This window comes from Vulpes vulpes, chromosome 5 (assembly GCF_048418805.1).
Source record: "Vulpes vulpes isolate BD-2025 chromosome 5, VulVul3, whole genome shotgun sequence".
Classification (NCBI taxonomy): Eukaryota; Metazoa; Chordata; class Mammalia; order Carnivora; family Canidae; genus Vulpes; species Vulpes vulpes.
The window spans coordinates 73,743,931-73,758,785 of NC_132784.1; the positions used below are offsets into that span (position 1 = coordinate 73,743,931).

At 45.5% G+C, this 14,855-nt stretch overlaps 2 protein-coding genes across 19 annotated transcripts in view; one reads left to right on the forward strand and one right to left on the reverse strand.

Moving 5' to 3' along the window:
* F2 (coagulation factor II, thrombin) overlaps positions 1-2,365 on the forward strand; it is a 26,796-nt gene extending 24,431 nt beyond the window's left edge. Inside the window, exons 14-15 of the mRNA XM_026004069.2 lie at positions 1,871-1,941; positions 2,099-2,365. Of these exons, the coding sequence (XP_025859854.1) occupies positions 1,871-1,941; positions 2,099-2,242 (215 nt within the window). The 3' untranslated portion in view covers positions 2,243-2,365. The remainder of the gene's footprint in view (positions 1-1,870; positions 1,942-2,098) is intronic.
* A 2,310-nt stretch (positions 2,366-4,675) lies between these two features.
* Positions 4,676-14,855, reverse strand: part of CKAP5 (cytoskeleton associated protein 5) — a 107,019-nt gene continuing 96,839 nt past the window's right edge. For 5 of the 18 annotated variants that reach the window (XM_026004061.2, XM_072760355.1, XM_026004063.2 and 2 more), the window contains exons 36-44: positions 12,937-13,116; positions 12,049-12,236; positions 11,445-11,520; positions 10,566-10,754; positions 10,333-10,470; positions 9,807-9,890; positions 9,552-9,711; positions 5,462-5,613; positions 4,676-5,361 (exon numbers count right to left, since the gene is read on the reverse strand). In XM_026004061.2, coding sequence (XP_025859846.1) covers positions 5,116-5,361; positions 5,462-5,613; positions 9,552-9,711; positions 9,807-9,890; positions 10,333-10,470; positions 10,566-10,754; positions 11,445-11,520; positions 12,049-12,236; positions 12,937-13,116 — 1,413 coding nt within the window. In that variant the 3' untranslated portion in view covers positions 4,676-5,115. The remainder of the gene's footprint in view (positions 5,362-5,461; positions 5,614-9,551; positions 9,712-9,806; positions 9,891-10,332; positions 10,471-10,565; positions 10,755-11,444; positions 11,521-12,048; positions 12,237-12,936; positions 13,117-14,855) is intronic. The other 13 variants (XM_026004066.2, XM_072760364.1, XM_072760363.1 and 10 more) reach the window with 3 other exon arrangements.

A 14,855-nucleotide genomic window follows, 5' to 3' on the forward strand; every position in this document is an offset into this window, starting at 1 on the left:
GCGCCAAACCGCTGCGCCACCCAGGGATCCCTTCTTTGATATTTTTAGATGCATTTTTCCCTACTTGTCAGCACAATCAATCAGTCCTTTTGCTGCAGCATTCATCTCTTGGTTGGATGAAGCTTGTCATTTAGTAGATGCTTCAACAAAGCATTCTATGGGTGTAGAATTTCATGAGTTTTCATGTGTTTACAATTGTTGTTCTGTAGTCTTGAAACCTTAAGCTGTGCTTGGCTGCATATAGAATCGTGGCTTAAATTTTCCTTCCTTAAAAAAAAAATAGCTTTGTTGTTGCTTACTTTGTATGTTCTTTTTGAAAAATCAGATGCTGAGAGGTGCCTGGGTGGCTCAGTTGGTTAAGCATCTGTCTTCGGCTCAGGTCATGAACCCAGGGTCCTGGGATCCAGCCCATCAGGCTCCCTGCTCAGTGGGGAGCCTACTTCTCCCTCTCTGGCTCCCTCTGTCCTTTTGCCTACTTGTGCTCCTCTCTCTCTCTCTGCTGGATAAGATCTTTTTTAAAAAAACCAGATGCTTGTGTAATTCTTTGGAACTTGTATTTGGTCTTTTTTGCTTGGAGGCCTTGAGAGTGTTTTCCTTCGTCTTTGAAGTTTTATTAGGATATGTCTCAGAATGGGGTGTTTCAGGTATTTTGTCAGCTACCCAGTGTGGCTCCTTTCAACATATACCTTCAACCTTATTTTATTTCTGTGAAATTTTCTTGGATTATATTAGTTTTGTTCCATGGTTTTTTCTTTTTGAGAGATTCAGAGTTCTTTGGTCTGAATTCCATTTCAATCCCTTTCTACTTTGCATTTCTTCCTATTGTCCATTTATTTTTAATTTTTGGATTTCTGATTCAAGGTGTTTTTGTTACATCCTACAAGTTGGCTTGGGGAAATTTAATGCAGTTAGAGTTTTCTTCTGTTTCACGGTGGTATTTTGGGGGAGAATTTTTATTAGCTGAAGTGTTTTTTAGTCTTGTTTTTTGGTTTCCTATGGTATTTTGGTATAGATCTATTTAGTTGTCATTTATTTTGCAGATCTGGGGTTATTTAAAAGATTCCAATTCAATTGCACTCACTTCTTTTGTCTAGTAGGTATTTTTAATTAATTAATTTATTTATTTTTAAATATTTTATTTATTTATTCATGACACACACACACACACACACACACACACACACACAGAGGCAGAAACACAGGCAGAGGGAGAAGCAGGCTTCATGCAAGGAGCCTGATGTGGGACTCGATCCTGGGTCTCCAGGATCACACCCTGAGCTGCAGGCAGCACTAAACTGCCGTTCCACCTAGGCTGCCCTAGTAGGTATTTTTATTGCCTCATTTCCACATCTATGTTAATATTAGATGCACAATTAAATATACTGATTTGCAGTTTGGGTGTTCTCCGTATTCCAGTGATTGTGTGTGTGTAGCTTCTGTTGTTCAAATTTTCCTATATTTATGGAGGGTATGTGGGGATAAAGGCAACTGCCTTTATCCTCTGCCAACTGCCTGTATTTTGGATAAAGGCAACTGCCATTATCCTCAACCACCTGTAGATCTAATGTATTTTTTTTTAAAGTCCTTCTGCCTGTTGGGCAGCCAATGGATTGTAGGTGGGCAGAAGTAGAATTTGGGAAGCTAGTTCAGGGGAGAGGTACGTGTGATGTGACTAGGGGTGGAAGAGGTGAGAAGTGGGTGAGTTGGGAGGTCTGTTGAAGACAGAGTTGAGGTTGTGCTAAAGGATTGGCTGTGTGGGGTAAGGAAATGAGAGCCAAGGAGGGTCAAGTGGACACTCTCCAGCTAGGTCTCTTCACGGGGAGTGGCGGGAGCATGAGCTCTGCCCCTAAGTACACTGTTCTCTCTCAAGGTTATAAACCCAATGAAGGGAAACGAGGGGATGCTTGTGAAGGCGACAGTGGGGGACCATTTGTCATGAAGGTAAGTGCTGCTAAAGGCCAGGAACTGGTGGGAAGATCTTCCGGGGGTGGGGCTGAGTAAGGAGGAAGTGTTCTCAGAAATAGTTGCCCAACCGGGTACTGGACTTAAGTTCATGCCTTGGACTCACCCTCTTGGAAACCCCATATTTCTTCCTCAGAGCCCCTTTAACAACCGCTGGTATCAAATGGGCATCGTCTCCTGGGGTGAAGGCTGTGACAGGGATGGAAAATATGGCTTCTACACACACGTGTTCCGCCTGAAGAAATGGATACAGAAAGTCATTGAGAAGTCTGGAGGTTAGGAGGCTGCTCACATTCTAGGCTCCTCACTGCAAAAATCACAGAAACCAATCCAGTGGAAGATTTATTTTTGTGGTGTGTTCCTAAAACGATATAGTTCTCAATAAAAGTGTCTGTCAACAAGCCTCCATGCTCCCAGTGCTATTCGTGGGCAGCTCAGAGTGAGCCAGCGTGACCGGATAAACAGGACTTAGGGAGGCCACCACTCCTAGAATGGGGTGGGGTGGGGATGTGGGGGGTGGGGGGTGAGAGGGGCAGGTGGCAGGGAGGTGGTGGCCTGAGGGGCTCAGCACTGAAAATGCTCCAGACTCAGGGCCTTGGTGGGATACCTCATTTAATGCCCATAAGAGGTAGGTGAGGAAATAGACTAGAAGCATCCTGTCCGAGTTCACATAGCTGAGAAGGGTTAAAGTTGGACTTGAAACACAGAAGACACTGAAGCCTGTGCTTTCACTTGCTCAGCTGTGGGGGCGGTACGGCACTCGTCCCAGGACCCCAGAAGAGGTAGTGGAAGGCCAGAGCAACAAGGGAGAAGTAGGTACGTTTCTTTAGTGCCTACATCCTTCTGCATGTCATTAAAATGACATCAGACTTAATGCCTCCAAAAAGGAGCAGTACTTTAAGTGCCTTCATCTGGGAGTATGTGGGATATGGTGGTTAGGCGTGTGGCCCGGTGTCAGACTGCCTAGGTTCGTATCCTGGCTACAACTGTAAAAGGGACAAGTCAGCTGACCACCTCGAGCCTGTTTCCTTACATATAAGATGTACAGAAGGACATTCTTTATCTAATAAGGTCTTGAGGATTAAATTAGGTAATTCACATAATGTACTTGGCAAAATGCCCAATACCTGGTAAGCTGCCCAGAAGTCACCGCTGCTTTTATTCTCACTACTGCCTGGCATGGCAGCATTCCTACTTCCCTCCTCTGGCGCCTACAGATGGCATGCTGGTGCAGCTGTTGCTTCCTGGAATTTCTACTTCCATTGAGAAGCCAGTTGCTCAGGTCTGTAACTGCTAAGAAATGGGACCTAGAGGGTGTGCATAAGTGGATTCATAAACGGTAGGGACAAATATAAAAGTCCTAAGAGTCACAGAACCTAAAGCTGCCCCGTCAGCGCATCCTTCGAGGTTGCTACTGGCTGAGGGGGTGCGGGTCTGACACACTGCTGCCCTTCCAGGGCTCCCTCCCTCCCCCATTTCCAGCTGCACCTCGGCCTCCTGCCATTTCTGTTAGGTACCTTCATGACTCGGGAGCAAGGCACCACAGTGCTACAGGTGCCACACTGTTTCAGCCGGCATGAAATGCTGATCACTGGATAATTCTCTGGAGGACTGTGTTGAAGGTACCCTCATCCCTGAGCTTGGGGGTGAGGTGGGGGAAGAGCATGGATGCCGCCATGATTACCTCTTGGCCTTGAATCTTCGACCAAGATCTTTAAACTTCATGGGGTAACATGGGAAGGGACGGAAGTATATACTTTTACCCACTTCCCTCCCCCTTTGTTTTCTTTTCCCATTTTTCAATACATCAAGGAACAAAGATCAGACCTCTGAGTTCTCTGCCCTTGTTACTTGGTTCTGGCCAAGAATCAGGGTAAAAACCGGGGATTCAGTGCGTCTGCAGGACCTCGGCAGCCCAGAGCTTTAACCACAGTGGGGGGGGGGGGTGTGTGGAGCGGGGAAGCACAGGGATTAAGAATTATAATATTCTGGCCCCGCTTTTGAAACAAGGGTGCAGGCTCTCAAGGTGGCTTCCCTCCAACACAGGGATGGGGGGGGGGGGTAAGGTGATTTCAGGCAGCACAGGGGCCACCTGAGAAACATGACTAGAATCAACAGGGGATTCACTTTCTGTCAACCTTTTGTTTCTTGAGCGCCAGCTGAGTAAGACAGTCTAGAAGAATTCCTTGACCCTTGTGGTTGCCCATCTTTATCCAGAGCCTTTTGGTCCTGAGTTTTTCTGACTATGGAGGGAGATCCTGGCAGATTTATCCTGGATGTGACTCCTCTGTTCACTTTCTGGTCCTCACTCAGCCTGAGTGGGAAGCAACAATGGGTCTCAACTCAGGCCCCAAAACCAGGCGGGGAGCTCCTGAGCACCCCCATCCTCCTTCAGTCAGAGCCCCCAAGTCCAGTGTCTGTGTGGAAGGCACTGCTGCCTGGCCCGGGCCCCAGGTCACATGCAAGGCGGCGGGAAGCCTGGGAGCCCCTGGAGCCATGGGGCTGATGGGAGGAAGTCATGACCAGAACCCCCCGGAAGCTGCAAGCGGAAGGCAGGAACAGGGCATCACTCCTACTCAGGGTAGAAGCACAAGTCTGTGCGCCCATACAAGGCGGTGCTCCTTAAGCAGGACTTACTCATGTTTGGCTGCTGGCTGGCCAGTCCCAAGGACAGATGACAGAGCTGCCCAGGCAGGAGCATCTTGGGAGACTGTTCTAGTTAATGCAAACTTTATTTATAAAAGACTCTTAAATTAGTTGTATCATGCCATGCATTCATACAGAATACAGTGACCCTTCAGGGCTACAGGGAGAAGAGCTCACGGACTCAAAAGGAAAACTAGTCAAGAGTTTCTAATAGTTAAAAGCTAGGAAAGATCAGGACAACTTTACAAATGAGCAGTTAGAAATAAAAGACCAAGGCTACGGAGACTAGTCGGAGCTGAGCGGAGGGCAGCTGTTTACAAGTCTGTACACTAAACTACGACACAGACAGTCTTCCGGAGGCAGGACGCTGGCGGAGCAGCGGAGCACGTGGGAGGCCCGCGGCGGGCACATCCAGGCAGTCTGTGTGCCAGGCCCGCCGAGCCCCGGTGACCAGGAGGACCCCGAGTTGAGTGAGCTGGAGCTGCGGGGCACGGGGCCGGGGCCACTTCACTTGCGGCTGCTCTTTATTCTCTCCAGTCTCTTTTTCAAGTCGTCAATGTTGGCTGTGGAGGACGAGGACGTGGTCACACTTCCTGAAGAGTGAGTCTGGTTAGAATCCAGGTCTGAGTGCTGGTGCTGCTCCCGGGACTCCCGGAGCTGAGAGAGTTTGCTGTGCAGCATGTCCGTGGAAGAGGCGACGGGGGGGACTGCTGGTTTGGAGAGCAGAGAGGTCAGCGGGGGCCGCTCGTCCTGCTGTGGAAAGAAGGACACAGTTGGCAAAGTGGGTTGGTCTGAAGCTCGGGAGCAGCAGGGGTCGGCCTGGCCTTGACCCACCCAAAGGACCGAGGCCTACCTTCGTATTATCCAGACCACATCGCTGTCGGAGGATTTTGAGCCTCTCCAGGTAGACAGACGGTCCCACCTCCTCTCCATTGGTGTTACCTATGGAGGACACTGTGCTTGTGGGAGCGGGCATACACGAGACCTCCGTCTGAGGGGAGATGCCTAGAGATGAAATGTGGAAAGGACACTCAAATGTACGTCCCCTTCTAGACTGCCCAGTTAACCTGCCGCCACAGGGAAAGATCTGGGGGCTTGGATATCACCACTGTAAGGACTAAAGAAGCCACAGGAGTTCCTCTGGAGTTGGTGGTAAAAGGGGCTCTGAAATACCCAAGACAAGCTGAGCGAGAACTTGAAGAGACAACAGAGAAGAGCAGAATATAGGCTGGGCCGCCTGTCTACACCCTGGATATGTGCGGCGTGGGGGAGGGGGGGTTGTACTCTGTCATCCTGCCACTGACCTGGGGAATCCAAAAGCCTATGCTACGGTGTCCAGCTGAAGAAGCTCAGGACTTTACATACTGGCAACAATTAGACTAGGTTTGGACCAGGTGATACACAGAGGGAAGTGCTTATTCAAAACCAGGGAAGACAGCAAGGAGCTCAAGGCCACAGTGTGTTCATGGGGAAGACGCAGAAATGCAGGTGTCCAACAAACATAAAAGAGAGGGACAGGAACGGGCTCACAGGTCACTCCCAGCATGGAGAACAAGATTCTGGCAGCAGAGGGGAAGAACCAGAAAAATCCATCCACCAGTTCTTGAAATTTTGAGAAGGAACAATTACAAAACATAGGCATTTTAAACACCCAAATTAGTATCAAAACGCATTATATAAGCCAAAAAGGTAAGATCTTGGGAAGAAAAACTGCCTTATGGTAAACCGAAGAGCAGCAGGATACTCTACAGGAAAAAAGAAATCCTTAACGTAAACATATGGAGGATACTCTGACCAGGTGCCCATGAATGAGAAAGGGAGTGAGAGACAGTAGTGATGGGTGTCTGAATACTCTCCACACGCAACCACTCCACAATCAGTGGGGTCACACGCTTGTGCTGCAAATGTCCTATTTAGGCCCAAAGTATCAGTCAAATGTTGGATGTCACCAGAAAGGGCTGCAGAAGTGAGAAAAGGGGCCCCTACCTCGATCAAGCAAACCATGTATGTCCGCTTACCTCCTCTAACATGCCATGCAGTACAGCAGTTGTTAGGTGAACTGTTCGTGTCTGTCTCTGCCCTTGTGGACTTTAAATTCTAGCAGAGTTTTTGGTTTGTTTGCTTTTTAAAGATTTTACTTATTTGAGAGAGGGCACAAGAGAGAACAGTGAGCACAAGTGGGGACAGAGGCAGAGGGAGCAGCAGACTCCCTACTGAACAGGGAGCCAGATACGGCCTCGATCCCAGGACCCTGAGATCATGATCTGAGCCAAAGGCAGAGGCTTAACCGACTGAGCCACCCAGGAGCCCCATTTTTTTTTAAAAAATTCATTTATTTATTTATTCGTGATAGACACAGAGAGAGGGAGAGAGGCAGAGACACAGGAGGAGGGAGAAGGAGGCTCCATGCAAGGAGCCTGACACGGGACTTGATCCCGGGACCCCAGGATCGCGCCCTGGGCCAAAGGCAGGTGCTAAACCACTGAGCCACCCAGGGATCCCTTTTTAAGATTTTATTTACCAGCAGAGGTTTTTGTCTGTTTGCTGCCTGGCACACAGCAGGCATTCAACAGGTACTCCTGAATGACAGGAATGAAAGCTCATCCTTTTTTTTTTTTTTTTAATTTATTTTATTTATTCATGAAAGACACACACAGAGAGAGGCAGAGACACAGGCAGAGGGAGAAGCAGGCTCCATGAAGGGAGCCTGATGTGGGACTCGATCCTGGGTCTCTAGGATCACGCCCTGGGCCTAAGGCAGGCGCTAAACCGCTGAGCCACCCAGGGATCCTGCTCATCCTAATGTTAAAGTGAAACATTACTCCCCTATAGTGAAAAAGTCAGTGTCTGCAAATTACTGCTCACAGGAGCTAGAGACAAACAGCAGACCCTGGAGATGTCAATTTTAGAAAACAGCTATTGGGGCACTTGGGTGGCTCAATTGGTTAAATGTCTGCCTTCGGCTCAGGTCATGATCCCGGAGTCCTGGGATCAAGCCCCACATTGGGCTCCCTGCTCAGGGGGGAGCTTAGTTTTCTGTCTCCCACCCTGCTCATGCTGTATCTTGCTCAAATGAAAGAAAGAAAGAAAGAAAAGAAAGAAAAGAAAGAAAGAAAAGAAAGAAAAGGAAAGAAAAGGAAAGAAAAGAAAGAAAGAAAAAGAAAGAAAAGAAAAGAAAGAAAAGAAAGAAAAGAAATAAAAGAAAGAAAAGAAAGAAAGAAGCTGGGATCCCTGGGTGGCGCAGCGGTTTGGCGCCTGCCTTTGGCCCAGGGCGCCATCCTGGAGAGCCGGGATCGAATCCCACATCGGGCTCCCGGTGCATGGAGCCTGCTTCTCCCTCTGCCTGTGTCTCTGCCTCTCTCTCTCTCTCTCTCTGTGTGGCTGTCATAAATAAATAAAAAAATTAAAAAAAAAAAAAAAAAAAGAAAGAAAGAAGCTGTCAAGAGCCTTAAACCAAAAGAAAGACCTCTGGGATGCCTGAGTGGCTCAGCGGTTGAGCGTCTGCCTTCAGCTCAGGGCGTGATCTCAGGGTCCGGGATCCAGTCTCGCATCAAGCTCCTTGTGGGGAACCTGTTTTCCCTCTGCCCGTGTCTCTGCCTCTCATAAGTAAATTAAAAACAAAACAAAAAAACTTTAAAACCAGAAAAAAAGACCCCTGTCACCATCCAGAGTAGAGCTCTCGCGTCCTACATTTAGTTCTTTTGGGAGTCCCTGAAATTCCCACTCTTACCGTCTTGAATTTGTTTGCCTATAAAACCGTGCTTCTTTGTTGTTTTCAGATTCTAATCAGGTTCCCTCTCACCATGTATCTTGCTAGGCTGAAACTTCAGTTGTGTTCTTATTTTTCTTTTGTTTTTAACACCTGAAATTATGCTTCTTCAAGATTTAAGAGTCTTTTCCTTGAGGTGTAATGAGCAGAATGTCTACATATGGATGGCATGCTACATATGGATATACCATATGTTTGATCAAGGGGTTGGGGGGTAGGATGCAAATTTTAAGAAAGGTCTGAGACTGGTGTTTGAACAAAGATCTGAAGGAAGAAAGGACTAGTTACAAGGCTATCTTGGGGAAGAGCATTCTACATGTAAGAAACAGCTGTTGCAAAGGCCCCAAGCAGGTGCGTGACTGGTATGTTCCAAAACAGCAAGGAGGCCAGTGGGGGCTGGAGTGGAACAGGAGTCAGAGCGAGTGGCAGGAGATGTAGCTCTCGAGGGGTCAAGGGGCCTTATAATGTAGGCCCTTGTAGGCCTCTGTAAGGCCTTTTGCTTTTGCTGATATAGAGCCTTTGGAAAATGTTGGAGGAACATTGTTTTGATGCTATGAATGGAAAGAATTATGGGAAGACACAGTAGAAGCAGGAGAACAGTGCCACAAACCAGGTGAGAGATGATGATACTCATGCCAAGGAAGTGGCAGTGAAGGTCATGAGAAGTGTGTGAGGATTCTGCACATGGTTTGCAGGCAGAGCCAAAAGATTTCCTGACTGAGGGGAAGACATGACTGAAAGAAAGGCTTTGGGTCTAAGCAACGGAGGTGCCATCATCTGAGATGGAGAAGAACGCTAACGGAGCAGGTTTTGGAGGAATGGTTGCAGATTGAAGCCTGTGGAACGCCAACAGTAAGAGTTCAGGGAGAGGAAGAATCAGAGAGGCCAAGTAGGAAGAGGCCAGGAAGGCCAGGTAGGAAGAAACCAAGAGAACAGGGACAACTGGAAGCACAGGGCAGAAGTGGTTTCAAGGATAAGGCGCACTGCCTTGTCAAACACTGGCGATGGGTCAAGTCAGGTGACAGAGTTGGCCACTGTTGCAGCAACGTAAACACCACTGGTGACCAGCAAGTACCGAGGAGCATAGGTATAAATTTAAACCAATCAAAACCTCTAGTTCCAGAGCTGGGAGCTATTTTGAGCTCCTTCCTGTAGCCACTGGAGGAAGCCATACCTGAAGATGCGGGAATGCGGCCTTTGCCCTCCCTCTCCATCTCAATCACCCGAAGGCCTCTCTCAACATAACTCTGGAAGAACTGGGAGGAATTTTTCAGAAATGGTTCAATGTCAGCATCTGAATATTTCTTCTTATATTCGTACAACTCTGCTAGGCCCTGGTTACCAAGAAAAAGGAAGAGCGGGGAGACATTAGTCGGTGACCCTTCTCCCTTAAGCAGATGCCTGCTTGGCTTGCCCCTTCCCCTCTCACCTCTTTAGTGTTTTCTTTAGAGCCAATCTTCTTAAAAATCTCAGCTAAGAAATCATTCACTTTGGCCTTTGATGATTTTTCATCCTGTGGTTGAAAGACACAAAGGACTGGCTAGACTTGAGTTATTAATCAGGAACCCACAACTGGGTAAAACTGAAGAGGTCTCAAAATCCAGACTTACTGGAATGTTCCTGTGGTAACAGCACCCGTGTCTGCAGCAAAAAACCCTAACATTCTGGTCACTAAATGCCTCCAGTCGAAGGTTTTCAACTAAATTAGCGAGAAAGGACCTGGCCCCTTTCTTCTTAAGTAGAGCTCACAGTGGATTTACCTGACAACCTTTGGTTGTGTGGTAACCACACCATTATAACTAGTTCATATTTGAAAACTTCAAGGTGGAAATGGTCACAACACAGCAGCAGGAGAGCGACTGGCCCATCCCCGAGCCTTCACCTTAGACCCTGAGAGGGTGGGCTTTAGTGCTTATGCCTCTGACAAGATCACCACCCTCAGTCAGGACACTTACTATTCGAGATGCTCCCTTTTCTGTTTCCTTATCAGACTTGCTCCCTGTCTGGTCCATGCTGTGCTTCATCATCCGGCAGAGGTGGGCCTCCAGCTCAGACTCGTTCTTGTTGTCAATCATTGTTAGGTGGTCTAGGATCTGAGGGAGACACATGCAGATTCAGATGACGGTGATGCCATATCCATGTAGTTCTCCTTAAGCTCTCTCAGGGACCAGCTGCTGTTCTCACTTACCTTGGGCCCTTTTAATTTGCATAATGTGTGCAGCAGTGTCTTTAGGGTCCTTATGGGAAATTCACTTTTGCATTGCTTCAGTTTCTCTTTGGGGAAGACTTTCATGAAAATGTGTATGTCCAGAAGAATTCTGTCCAGATTAATGCTGTTGATGGTATCAGGCAAGAGTCGAACCATTCTCCAGAGACACTATTGAAAAAAGAAACAAAAGTTAGCAAGAGTGGCTAAAGAATAAAGATAATTCCTGTCACCATTCACCTGCCCTAGGCTCTGGGGTCACTTCTGAAAGGCAGTCAGAGAAATAAGTGTGGAACATCACCATGTCTTTTGAGTTCAGCTGCTAAAACATGAACAATTTCACTCCAAGCATGTCACTGGTTAGTGTGTGACAAGCCATCCATGTAATCATCCCCACACCTCCCTCCCACTGCCTGGAGATGGGCCTTAAATGGTGAGAAGATATGGAGAACTGGGTGTGGGACCTGAAAGTAGAGTAGTTCATACAGCTTAACCAAATCTACTCCAAGGAGACAAACTCTATTACAGTGTAATAACAATATTATAGCGGTACTGAAATGTTCATCCGGGGTCTTCTATCAAAGAGGGCTATTCATATCTATTTCCCAAAATAAGGAATAAAATTTGTCTCATGAAACTAATTGTCTTTTGCTTTTAAGGACAGTTGTCTTTCCCTTTTAACTGTTTGAGGCCAAGAACTGTTCAGGCTTGAGCTTGGGGTGTAAACTGGAGACCAAGTATATTTTTCAGTTGTGCCTTGGTTGATTTAACTCTACGTCTTACTTTCAATCCCTCTTTCCCCATACTTTAACAAAGTATTGCATCTTTGACAGAAAAGAGATCAAATTATTTGCACTTTACCTTCATTACAAGCTCTGAGAATTTGGGAGAACTGGCTGTTGCTAGCAGGCTGTCTTGGAGCAAAACAAGTAGGGCACTAGAAAAGACATCCCAATACAACAGCATTAATAAGTTTCAAACATGCATTCCAATTAAAATCAGTAATTGAAAGGCCAAGTGTAAATATTCTGTATCCACCTAATAAAGTGAGAGCACATGGATCAGGACCATCTCTGATTGCCTGATATTCAGCTGTGAAGAAAATAAACCAGTCTTTTAAGCTTCCTGTTACCACATGGCAAATGGGAAAGCTCCTTACTCTACTTTTCACTGTCACTGGTCGCTAAGAAAGAAATGCACCTGAAGTGTACATGAAATGGCGAGGTAACCAACAAACACTACAGTCCTATTCTAGAAAACTCACTATGCTGGCTGGCTTACTGAGTTGTTACTAGTTTTAACTGCTATCTCAGGTTGGAACACTTTTTTGGTTCATGAGGAAGGGAAGAGTAATAAATCAACTTAACTAGGCAAACCTAAAGTTCTAATTGGTCTAGTGACTTTGGTTTCCATGGGTAGACAAAAGAGGTTGTTCCAAGCTCTAATGGTGAGATTATAGTTATACCTCAGGATATTGGTCTGGTCTGACTTCTCCAGCACCTTCACCACCAAGAGGTTCACAGAGCGGATCACCTGTTGTCCTTCCTCTAGATCTTCAATCCGAGAGTCCAGCATTAAGGTGATGAGGCCATGCATCAGGTCTTTCAGTACCCCTGTGGAGGCCTCCCGGGCGAGGCTCTCTATCTGAAACAGCTATCCAATCATACTTGTGTTAAAGCGGTATGGAACCCAGTGTACAGAGCAAGGAAGATATGTTCACTAACATACATGGGTGGCACATTCTAGCAAAAAATTATGTATTTTAAAAACTTCAGGGGCACCTGGGTGGCTTAGATGGTTAAGCGTCTGACTTCGGCTCAGGTCATGATCCTGGGGTCCTGGTATTGAGCTCCTGCATCAGGCTTCTTGCTCAGTGGGGAACATGCTTCTTCTTCTCTCTCTGCCCCTGCCCGCCCTCCCCCTTGTACTCTTCTCTCTCAAATAAATAAAATCTTTAAAAAAAAAAATTTCAGAGTATTTGGAGAAAAAAAAGTCATCAGACTCCCTCAAACCTCCAGAAATAGCCAAAATTAACTGGAGTGCTTCCTTCCTTCCTGTTATAAAAGTACTTTTAGTGTGAGCAGTTATCTGTGACAATGCAGCCAGGGCCTACCATGCCTGATGAAGACACTGGCAGGAAGCAGAATTCTAGGTAGTATATAAGTAAGCATTCTATTTTGTACCCGAACAATAAGGCAAGCTGGAGTGTCACCCAACATCCAGTGAAAGTAGTAAATTACATGTAAAACCCTGTAGGTGACATGGGACTTGCTGGAACTACACTGACTCAGGCTTTAGAACCCAGACAGGATGAGACTGAAGGGAAGCTCATGTTCTGCAGATGTGGCCTTACCGAAATCATGTTGCCAATGATACAGCTATACAGCTTGATGATCTCATCTTTCTCCAATTTCTCATCGGCCATATGTGTATTGTAGATGAGTCTTAGTTGCATGAACGTGGCTATCAGAAATTGATCAATATGGCCAGACATCGCTTCAGCTTTGTCTTCCTGTCTCAGGACCTCATCAATCTAGTAACAAAAACCCCAAGATATAGTCTCCAAGTGTCATATTTTTAAGTAGTAGGAAAATATACTTACAAGGATGTCTCTGTAATATTTATTTGCAAAGCACTTATATCTTACCTTGAAAAAAATCCAGTCACTTTACATATAAATAAATAGTCCTTAGGGAGTCTAACATTTAGCACATGTTTATTGAGCAAGAGACTGTTAGGTCAATTAGTCACAGAGCCTATTCTAAAAGGTTCACTATCTAGATCAGGGAATATAATCCCAATGTTTAAATGTCTCATCTATTAAAGTGTTTTAATTCCCATTATATCTCATTTGATCATCCAACAGCTCTGAGAAGTAGTAAGGTTAAGTAAGATCTCCATTTATCAGATAAGTAAAATAAAGCTCAGAAAGATCAGACTACTTAGTCCAAACTCAAAACTCAGGTTTCCAACATCCTGATCCGGTGTTCTTTTTGCTTTGGACCATTGGCTGTCTCTAATCATAAAATATACTGCTATGGGAAAAAATGTATTTCCTATTCACTACTGTAAAAATATCCTTATGATTACATAAATAATTCCCGGAGACAAGCACGCTAATTTTCAACGACCATCGTTTCATGCAGGGGTGTCCTACTGTGCAATTCCAGGGAGCAGCATGGAGACAGACTGCAGTGTGAACAGTGCCCCCTGGTGGTGTGGAAGCCAGTGGTCCTACTTCATTGATAACTGCATGTTTAGACTCTGTAAGTACACACAGTTTTATACGACGAGTTGTTTAACAATGCTGCTTCAACACCGACACCATAAAAAATACTTTTTTCTTCCCCCAGGGGGGAGCTTACTTTTTTTTCTAAGATAATTAACATTAATGCCTGGTCAACATCTTTCATGTTCACAGAATCATATGCAATCATACTTGCACACATAAACGAGGTCAAGGTTTAGGGCATTGTTTATTCTACCAGAGGATTATAGTACATACATGTCTCTGCATCTAGCTTTCCTAGCTCCACAGAATATTATGAAAATCCCCAAAGGCCACAAGAATAGCTCTATTTAAAATAAAATAAAAAGCTCTATTTTTAAAGCCTACTTAATAGTCCACATAGGCATGTACCAAAATTTACTCAATCATTCCCTTACCAAACTTTCAATGTGTTTCCAGTTTGGTTATTTTATTTACTATAAATAATGTTACAATAAACATCTCTGTATATGTATCCTAACACACTTGTGTTTATCTACCTAAAAGAAAGAGTCCCAGGAGTATAGTTTTTTAGTCTGAAGAAGACTACAATTATGGTATAATAGATATTACCATGTTGTTCTCGTTAAAAGACACATTTAATTCACATTTCTATGTTTGTTTGTTTGTTTTTTTAAAGATTTTATTTATTTATTCATAGAGACACACACAGAGAGAGAGGCAGAGACACAGGCAGAGGGAGAAACAGGCTCCATGCAGGGAGTCGCATGTGAGACTCGATCCCAGGTCCCCATGATCACACCCCAGGCTGCAGGTGGCACTAAACTGCTGCACCACTGGGGCTGTCCTACATTTCTATGTTTAATGTATGAGTACTATTTTTACAGAATCCCTATCAACTGTGTGTTATTACTTTTTGTCACTCTGAGGCAGAAAGTGCTTATTATTACATTAATTTGTACTTTGTGACAGAGGAGGGCCTGGACCCCTTTTTATGTTTTTACTGGCTTGGCTGTTTGGAGATATTCCATGATTTGCCTATT